Source organism: Papaver somniferum, chromosome 6, assembly GCF_003573695.1.
Source record: "Papaver somniferum cultivar HN1 chromosome 6, ASM357369v1, whole genome shotgun sequence".
NCBI classification, from domain to species: Eukaryota; Viridiplantae; Streptophyta; class Magnoliopsida; order Ranunculales; family Papaveraceae; genus Papaver; species Papaver somniferum.
This window is the reverse complement of record NC_039363.1, coordinates 106131239-106141075: the sequence shown is the minus strand read 5'-3', so window position 1 is coordinate 106141075 and position 9837 is coordinate 106131239. Positions and strand designations below refer to the sequence as shown.

Genomic DNA, 9837 nt, shown 5'->3' with positions numbered 1-9837 from the left:
GTGTATAATTCGATTTATAAATGTGAGTTCGGCTCTGAAAATTCGGTATCTATATATAACAAATAATTTGTATTTATAAGGTCATAGACCAATTTTTATGCATATGTGTGAGTTATTTAAGGAAAAAATAAACTCAATATGATGATATTAATAATATATACAACATTAGTTATCCAAAAGGACGTCGTATGGTGGTTTAGATGCTTGGTTAGTGAGTTTGAGATCTCTCTCACCTTCACCTTCAAATCTCTTCAGTCGTTTTTGTTTCATAAAAATTACAACACGTCTAATATTCGGTCGTGTATGTTCGGGAGGCAATAAAGCCCAAAAAATGGAGTCTTTGAAAAGTAAAAGCTAAAAAATTTATGGCGAATTAAGCGGACGTATCATTCAGGATACGTAAAATTCGTGAACGATTCGCGAATAATCCGGGAATGCCACACAATACGTGACTTGGGTTCGGAGTTGCAAACGTACGCGAATAAGACGGTAAAATTCGTGATACGGAAAAATTCGCGAATGATTCGCGAATCATTCGCGAACTTACTAACTAGGGTCGGGATTGGAAAAATAATTATTTTATCCAGAATTGACACTAATTAATATGAGAGGAAAACAATTTCTATGGCCTACGTGTAATGGGAGAGGCAAGAGAGTAATAAAAGAGGTGCTTGAGAGATCTAAAAAGGTTGTTCTTTTGAGTGGTCAAACAGAGCCGATCCAAGGGCTTTGGTTTTGTTTGATTGATTGATTTGAAGAGGAAAATTCACAAGTAGTGGAAAGAAACGGAGACGAAGAAGAAGAAGAAGTAGAAAGAAGATGGGAGAAGGCGGATGTATTCCGTCAATGGATCTGTTTCGGTCGGAACCGATGCAATTGGTACAGCTTATTATTCCAATTGAATCCGCCCATCAAACTGTTTCTTACCTTGGTGACCTTGGACTACTTCAATTCAAAGATGTAAGTTTTTTTCTCTCATTCTAACAATTTCTTCTGTAATTTATTGGGTTCTTTGTAATTCGGTTGATTTGATTGGTGATACTGAAATTTGCAATGAATTATTGATTTTCGCCCAATTTATGTATCTACCAATGAATAATTCAGCTGATTAGGGTTTGAGCAAATGTGTTTGATGTTTTTACTGGAAATTTAGTATGCATTACGGATCCGTAAATTTGTTGTTTATGCGATTGGGTTTTTAAGTTAATTCTGAGTAGAATTCAATTGATCCCTCCCGGAGGGGGATGTTGATCTGTCTATTGCTTAAGCTATGAGGTTACTGGGATTCGATTAGTTTGATGATAAGTTAATTTGGATTGCCAATTTTGCTTAGATTCAGCTTCTTATCGATCAGGAAACATAAAGTTTGGATCTTTACACTGTTCTGTATGTCGAATTTGTGTAATTTTAGAGTCGTGGTTTTTAATAACTTCATTGATTTCTTTATGGATTCATTAGTTTTAACAGTTCTGTTGATTTCATTTTTTTTCTTAATTCCAGCTGAATTCGGATAAAAGTCCTTTCCAGCGGACATATGCTTCCCAGGTAAATAAATTTTATGTTTCCTAGTTCAATGTTTACATTTTTTTGCTTTTGTTGGCATCCGGGGCAAGGTTTCAGGGTTGAATATTATTCCGTCTCCGCTCCAGAGTTTTCTCTTACATTTATAAGTTATAAGCCTTCAAAAAAAAGTTTTTTTTTTTGAGTATCGACCTAGCCTTCAATTTTTATGCTGTTTTTCTGCATTACAATATTTTGCAGATCAAAAGATGTGGAGAGATGGCAAGGAAGCTACGATTTTTCAAGGAACAAATGTCGAAGGGTGGTGTGGTACCTTCAGCAAGGACTATATCCCGAGCTGATATTAACATGGATGACTTGGAGGTATAGCTGCTCTTAACCAAGTTCCAAGAATAGCTTATTCATTTTTTATTATATTAACCCGTCTGTTCTCATGACATCAGATAAAACTTGGAGAACTTGAATCTGAGCTTATAGAAATCAACGGGAACAGTGACAAGTTGCAACGTGCGTATAGTGAGCTTGTTGAATATAAGCTTGTTCTGCAAAAGGTATGACCACTTACTATTATAAGCTTGTTCTGCAAAAGGTATGACCACTTACTATTATAGCTCATAGTTTTACTGTACACATATTTTTTGTAGCAATTCCCATGGTTCGATTTAGTAGGGGATTTGTTCGTTCGCATTGTCTCAATTTTTTTACTATTCTAATTTTTATTGTGGAGTTAGTTGTAAAGCAGGTCTGTAGGAGTATTTGTGGTTATAGTTCCCTGGGTTTTTCATCAGTTACCTATACGTTTTCACTTTAACTATTCAAGCTCATTCTCGTAGATCTTATGTTTCTTAAAGCAAAGGCTATCACAAGCTTAGAATCTTCTTCCGATTGTCTTTTTACCTATATTTTTTCACTTTACCTATTTAAGCTCATTCTCACAGATCTTTTTTCCCTTATAGCAAATACTGTTAGTCTTTTTCACGACTGTCATCGTGAAATAGCTTTTAGTGAGTACACAATAATACATTTCACTGGACAAAATGCTATTTTTCTCATGCATTTTTTTCTCTGACCTTGTAGGCCGGTGAGTTTTTCTACACAGCCCGAAGTAGTGCTACAGCACAGCAAAGAGAAATTGAGGCCCGCCAATCTGGTGAAGGTTCCTTGGATAGCCCATTGTTGTTGGAGCAAGTAAGACTTTCACGCCTTATAATTTTTGTTTATTTCAGTAGCTGAAACATTTTGTTTCCCCTTCAATAATGCTCTGGTTTTGGTTGTTGTCCAGGAAATGTCAGCAGATCATGCTAAACAAGTTAAGCTGGGGTTTGTCAGTGGCCTTATACCAAGGGATAAATTGATGGCGTTCGAAAGGATTCTATTTCGCGCTACCAGGGGTAACGTATTCATTAAGCAAACAACGATTGAAGATCCTGTTACCGATCCTGTCTCTGGGGAGAAGGTCAGTCATTCAACTTTCTGTGGCAGTAATTTAAGTTTAACAAAGCTTTATAGCTGAGTAGATTATCACAAAATTCTACTTTATATTATTGTTTCAACTATTTTTGAGGTGTTTGTACTTGCTCATGGATTATTCTTATCCATATGTAGGTTGAGAAAAATGTCTTTGTGGTCTTCTATTCTGGAGAAAGAGCTAAGGCCAAAATCATGAAGATATGTGATGCATTTGGAGCAAACCGTTACCCATTCACTGAGGAAATGGGAAAACAAGCCCAGATGATAGCAGAGGTATGCATTTGACTGCAACGTATTATGTTTCATGGATTAGTTAAAAGATATCTGTTCTGGTACCCTGTTTTGGACATTGGCTTTACTATCTTACATTTGTGTTTCACTTGCTGTAACCTTGTCTTGGTTCAAACTGTTGAAATATTTGATATACTCTCATGTTCAAAAGTGAATACGATTAACTTATTTGTAGGTTTCGGGAAGAACTTCAGAGCTGAAAACTACCATTGATCTTGGGCTAATGCATCGTTACAATTTATTGTCATCCATTGGCAGTCAGTATGAGCAGTGGAATCTTTTGGTAAGTTAATCTTGACTTAAAGCTTATGGAATGCATAACCGTTATTTGTATGGCCACTCATGAAACTTCTAAAATTGTGAAGGTGAGGAAGGAGAAATCCATTTACCACACTCTAAACATGCTCAGCATTGACGTGACAAAGAAATGTCTCGTAGCAGAGGGATGGAGCCCTGTGTTTGCAACTCATCAGGTATGCTGCCTGATACTGTACTTGTATAATTTTGGTCGCATATAAATCTTTTTCATAAGCACACCAGAAGCAAGCTTGTTATATATTTCTGACCAAATCTTGTTTATGCAGATTCAAGATGCATTGCAGCGAGCGTCGTTTGACAGCAATTCACAAGTCGGAGCAGTATTTCAAATTTTGCATACAAAGGAATCTCCCCCTACATACTTCAGGACAAATAAATTTACTAGCTCTTTTCAAGAAATTGTCGATGCTTATGGGTAAGTCCTTGTTCTGGTAATAGGCTAATAGCTTATGATGCAAGTAATTTATATGATTGAATGCATCATACATTACAAATCTATAATGCTGTGCAAAATAAATTTCTTTGTTTTATTAAAGCTGCATGAAACCATAATAGGAACACAATATAGAAGACATTTCTAGTCTCATATTAGCTCATCTGTAGTCTTATCTTTTCATTATGGGAACATGTGCAACTTATAAAGATGTTTTTTTTCTGCCTACCGTTATCTTATTGTAGAGTTTAATGCTGCAGTTTGAACAAGAACCTCATTGATAGTGTGTTCTTTGTCATTGTAGGGTGGCTAAGTATCAAGAAGCAAACCCTGGTCTATACACTATTGTTACATTCCCCTTTCTGTTTGCGGTCATGTTTGGTGATTGGGGCCATGGAATCTGCTTGTTACTCGCATCATTATTCTTAATAATCAGAGAAAAGAAGTATTCTAGTCAGGTAAATTTACTAGATAAATTTTGCATATAATTTCTGGCATTTTGTCCAGTGAACAAGGTTTCTGATGCAGATGAATGTTGATAGTTTCTAGGGTTTCAGTACTCACTTTTGTTTGCTTATATTATATTAACAGAAACTTGGAGATATCATGGAAATGACTTTTGGCGGACGCTATATTATTTTGATGATGTCGGTGTTCTCAATTTACACTGGATTGATCTATAATGAGTTTTTCTCTGTGCCATTTGAGCTTTTTGGACCTTCTGCCTATGCATGCCGGGATGCCACCTGCAGGTCTGGATAAGTTGTTATCTAGTGTAAAGTCATTTAGGAAGTGAACTGAGTTTTTCAATATTAAGGGTTTTGCCAACTCTCTAGGCGCCTTAAATTGTCTTTGCTGCGAAACTCCTGCAATTATTTATTATCCCAGTCCCATTTCGGCCTTGTTATTGCAGTGATACTACTACGTGGGGCTTGATCAAGGTGCGAGACACCTATCCCTTCGGCGTGGATCCAGAGTGGCATGGTTCTCGATCTGAATTGCCATTCCTGAACTCATTGAAGATGAAAATGTCTATTCTTCTTGGGGTTGCCCAAATGAATCTTGGAATTATAATGAGCTACACTAATGCCAAGTTCTTTAAGAATAGTGTGAATACTTGGTAAGTTGAGCTTGGATCCATACATGCATGTTGAACAAACAGTTCGGTATTTGTTTGTTGTTCCAATCTCTTATGACACATTGTACTTTTCCAGGTTTCAATTTATTCCTCAGATGATATTCTTAAACAGTCTGTTTGGGTACCTTTCGGTCCTTATCATTGTGAAGTGGTGCACTGGTTCCAAAGCCGATTTGTACCATCTTATGATATATATGTTCTTGAGCCCAACAGACGATCTTGGGGAGAACCAGCTATTCCCTTACCAAAGAAATCTTCAGGTTCACTCGATTCTTTCTCCCCAGCTGTTGCCTTATTCCTGTATTTTGAGACTCGTACAGGATACTGATTCGTTTCTTCTGTTAATCACCAGCTTGTGTTGCTAGGGTTGGCCCTTATTGCTGTACCTTGGATGCTTTTGCCAAAACCATTTATTTTGAAGAAACAACATGAAGCGGTTAGCTGATTATTTTGTTTAAACCCTACTTGATTATTACATTACCTTATAATGCATTGGTTTCATCTTTTCACAAATGTGATGGTTTTATTTCAGAGGCACCAGGGTGAATCCTATGAACTTCTTCACAGCAATGACGAGTCTGTCGCAGTAGAGGCAAGTCATGATTCCCATGGTCATGGCCATGAGGAATTTGAATTCAGTGAAGTATTTGTTCACCAGCTCATCCATACTATAGAATTTGTGCTCGGGGCAGTTTCAAATACTGCTTCATATCTTCGATTATGGGCTCTCAGGTAGGCACAACTTCCCACTTGATATACCAGTAGAGAATATTTCGCAGTTCCATAAATGTCTTTGAATACAGACAGTTCTTTTCGTGCAATCTTGAATTTTTTGTCTTTCTTTCTGAGTAAGCAAATAAGAAAAAAAGAGAGTAGTAGCCTAACATCATTTCCTCTTTTGCTTCATAATGCTGATGGGTTTCTTTTGGTTTGGAATGATTTCAGTCTTGCACATTCGGAGTTGTCAACTGTTTTCTATGAGAAGGTTTTAATGCTTGCATGGGGGTGAGTAACACTAATAATTTATTATTGGACTTTTAATACCGCCTTGAATTTTAGCCAATATAACGGAACAAAACGAAGTAGAATTTTGACCCCTCGTTCTGTTCTATTTCTAATGCATAGGTACAACAATATTTTTATTCTTGCCATCGGTGTCCTTGTATTTATATTTGCAACTGTCGGAGTTTTGCTTGTCATGGAAACATTGAGTGCTTTCCTGCACGCTTTACGTCTTCATTGGGTTGAGTTCCAGAACAAGTTTTATGAGGGAGATGGTTACAAGTTCAGCCCATTTTCATTTGCATTGATTGGTGATGAAGACGAATGAGATGAATGAGATGTGACGTGCTGTTCTTTGAGTTCTGTCTCACATTTGTGTTATAAAATGTTATAAAATCCGTCTATTCATTTATTCAAACAAAAGGGTGTCTAGAGATGGAAATGAAATGGGATAATATAGTGTTCCCAGTCAGTAACTTGGGGAGGTGAGGTTGTGTTCGGCCCTGTACTCCTTGTAATTTATGAAATCGTTTTGCTTGTAGTTTTTCAAGTTAATAAAACAGTCCCCAGAGTGAGGTTGGCTGATGTATGTTTGTAAGAATTAACATTATTTTTTATGGTCCGTTGATGTCTATTTGATTATTATTTTTTTTTATTAAATTTTATTGCCAATTTAAAACCAAAGTTGCAACTAAAATACATCAAGAGGCTAAAAAGCCAGTAAACTAAGACTCAGTAGAATTGAAAGTCATTCCATTCTTGACAAAAAAGAAGGCCTAGTGGGTAAGCTACGGACTGACCACCATTTTCTAAGTTGCAACTTTTTTTTAGCTTTCTTAGTTGCAACCTTTTTTAGAAGTAGAAGATTTGCTGAAAAATTCATCTCACGGAACCATGTCTACATTGAAGTACTTGCAGAATTGATTTCAACCTGATCCATCTTGCATGAAAGATCCAAGGCAAAAAAATAACAAAGAAGAGCACAAATCACTTCACATGGCAGCATTATGACAAATCAACATGACACTAGTAATATTCTTATCAATCACTTTGATAATAAATTTAAATTTCAACATGTTACTTTTGCGGATAATTGTTGATGGGTGAAAACGATTTGCTGGTTTTCGAGAAAAAATGTAGAGACGAGCGATTCCTCGATCGAGCAAATTGCCTAAACCTTTAGGAACCAGATGCACTGCACGAGAGTGCTTTGAGTTTGAGAGATCAATCTGTAGGACTCCGGCCCAAACCAAGACAATGGACGTTCCAGAGTCAATTCTGTTACAAAGAGGGATGAGGGTCGATTTGTAGGAGGAAAGCTGAGAAGTGTGTGTGAGATCAATGATGATAGAAGGATTGTGGATGTGTTGAAGACTTCTGCAAGTTTTGTGAACTATTGAGTTCAGATAAGATAAGTTCTGATTGATTGAATTCTGCTCTGTTGAGAGTTCTTGTTCAGATGAAAATTCTTGTTGTTCAATCGTGGATTCAGAAACTTATTTATATTGCAAGAACAACAGATACATTGATCCCCAGTAAGTGTGACGGTTGCTGGAGTGAAAGAGTGGGAAAATGGGAAATCGTGGTTAAACCAGTTCCACGTGCATGGGAGAATTGGTTGATTGTCCATCCACTACTTTGCTAACTCCTTCAACTGCTTGCACAACTTACTCACATTTCTCATCGTGGGTGTGCACACGTGTCGTAGGCCGCCAGACCAAAATCTTAGTGAATATCCCCCCATGTGACATGATTGATGTCTCATGAATGTGGAGTAAGCAAGGCAGACGTGTATTTAATCGGTCAATTGTTGATTTGGCTAAACTATGAGTCGTAGCCTTGATGACTCCAGCATAATGAACAAATGACATATGCTCTGAGAATCATGAATGAAGAATAAGACGCCTGCTGGGACAATAATGATGCTCAGACGTTGAATCTTGATAAATTGTGATATATCATTTTACCAGTTGAGGTAATAATGATGTTTTGATAATTTGGATTGAGGCGGGTCCGATGAGATTGCTCGATCATGGACCTATTCTGATATGTCGAGTATACGTCGGAGCGTACGGAGGTATCCCTGAACGAGGATTCATTATTGGAGAATCATGAAAGATATGAATTATTATTAAAATAATAATGGAGAGACGTGGGATTGACGGGCCATGATGGGCAAGGGACCGGCTAGGTCCGATCATGGAGGTGCACGGGCCATCATGACTCTCGCACTTGCATTCCTAAGAATTTTAGGTATTTTGTTGCTCATTTGAGCAATATTTTAGATTTTCAGAAGAGTTTGATCTTGACTGAAACTCTTATTTTTGCTTGGATGAGCAAGTAGGACTTTGCTCGTGCGACCAATATTTTAAGAATATTAAAATAATGATATTTTAATATTTTCCGTGAGAAGCACGGACGAACGTGGGACCATTTGACTTTTTGGCCTTTTGGAGATTTGAGCAATATCAGAGAAATATGGAAACCAAAAGTTTTCTCAAACGAGGGAGTTTCATGAGATGAGACAAGCAATTATAAAATAAAGAATTGGAGAGGCGTGGGACCAGCCACGGCCTGTGGGCCATGTCCCATGACGCTCTTCCCTATTTTTTATTATTATTTTTCGATTGTGTGAAGAAATATGGAAAATTATGAGTTTTGCTCAAACGAGGAAGTTTGCTCAAACAAGGGAGTTTTCAAGAGATGAGGAAAATAATAAAATAAGGTGAAAAGAAAAAAATGGAGAGGCATGGGATAGGCCACGGCGACATGGCCTGCCAGTCGGTGGGTCTGGTCTCGTGGGCACCTCTTTTTTTTTTTTTTAATTTTTTCCTTTCTTATTTTGCATAGGTTATATTTCCTCGTTCGTCCATATTTTGGGTGCTCGTTCGTGTATTATTGATAAGTACACTCGCACCATTTTCTCGGGGCCTACTCGGTGGCGGCCCAAATGCCCAAAAAGTGAATATATATTACTAATCCATGGAATTCAACTGAGAAAAGCCATGAAACGGAGTAATGAGATAAAAATAGCTTATTTTATCGGAATTCAATTAATAAATATTGCGCCAGAATTAATCAACGAATGGCTCTATACTAGCAGAAAATCTGTCTAGGAGCGTTATATTTATTCGAGAATCGAGGTATGAGATGGTAGAAGCATCATACTCGCTCTAAATGTTCATTCTATATAATCAGGGAACATTCCGACATCCCGGAGAAGTTATCGCTCTATACTAGCAGGCAGTCTGTCTAGGAGCCGTCCAATCACTATCGGTTTTATACAGAAGTGGATACTAAAATTGCTCAATATTTATGAGATATGCAAAATATTGAAAGCTCGGCTTTAATGATTGCATATTCATGCGTGCTTTGAGAGGTTGTAAGCTCAGTCAGATATTGTGACATGAGCTTTCACGTCTAATCCTAAAATACGAATTTCACATACGTGTCATAAACTAGGCCAGAAATATGCAAAATTATGATTTTACGATTTTAACCTTTGTCAAAAATCCACCATCAACAATAATATTTCACTTTTGACGATAACAAACAAATGGAACACGTTCCTGATGGACTGGAGATAAAAAAGGAAGTCTTTGATTTGAAAGAAGACATATCTCCAGGACCCAGTTTTCTCTTGATGTTTCTATAGAGCAACATG

The 9837-nt window shown here is 37.2% G+C and overlaps 1 protein-coding gene across 1 annotated transcript; it reads left to right on the top strand.

Moving 5' to 3' along the window:
* The first annotated feature begins 631 nt into the window (after positions 1–631).
* LOC113288744 (V-type proton ATPase subunit a3-like) lies at positions 632–6818 on the top strand. Its single transcript, XM_026537865.1, has 18 exons — positions 632–960; positions 1501–1545; positions 1762–1884; positions 1965–2072; positions 2599–2709; positions 2804–2977; positions 3127–3264; positions 3458–3565; positions 3648–3755; positions 3867–4015; positions 4338–4491; positions 4625–4785; positions 4947–5153; positions 5248–5431; positions 5524–5607; positions 5704–5903; positions 6117–6176; positions 6297–6818. Exons 1-18 carry the CDS (start codon positions 820–822, stop codon positions 6499–6501), a joined length of 2460 nt encoding a protein of 819 aa, XP_026393650.1. The 5' UTR covers positions 632–819; the 3' UTR covers positions 6502–6818.
* The last annotated feature ends 3019 nt before the right edge of the window (positions 6819–9837 follow it).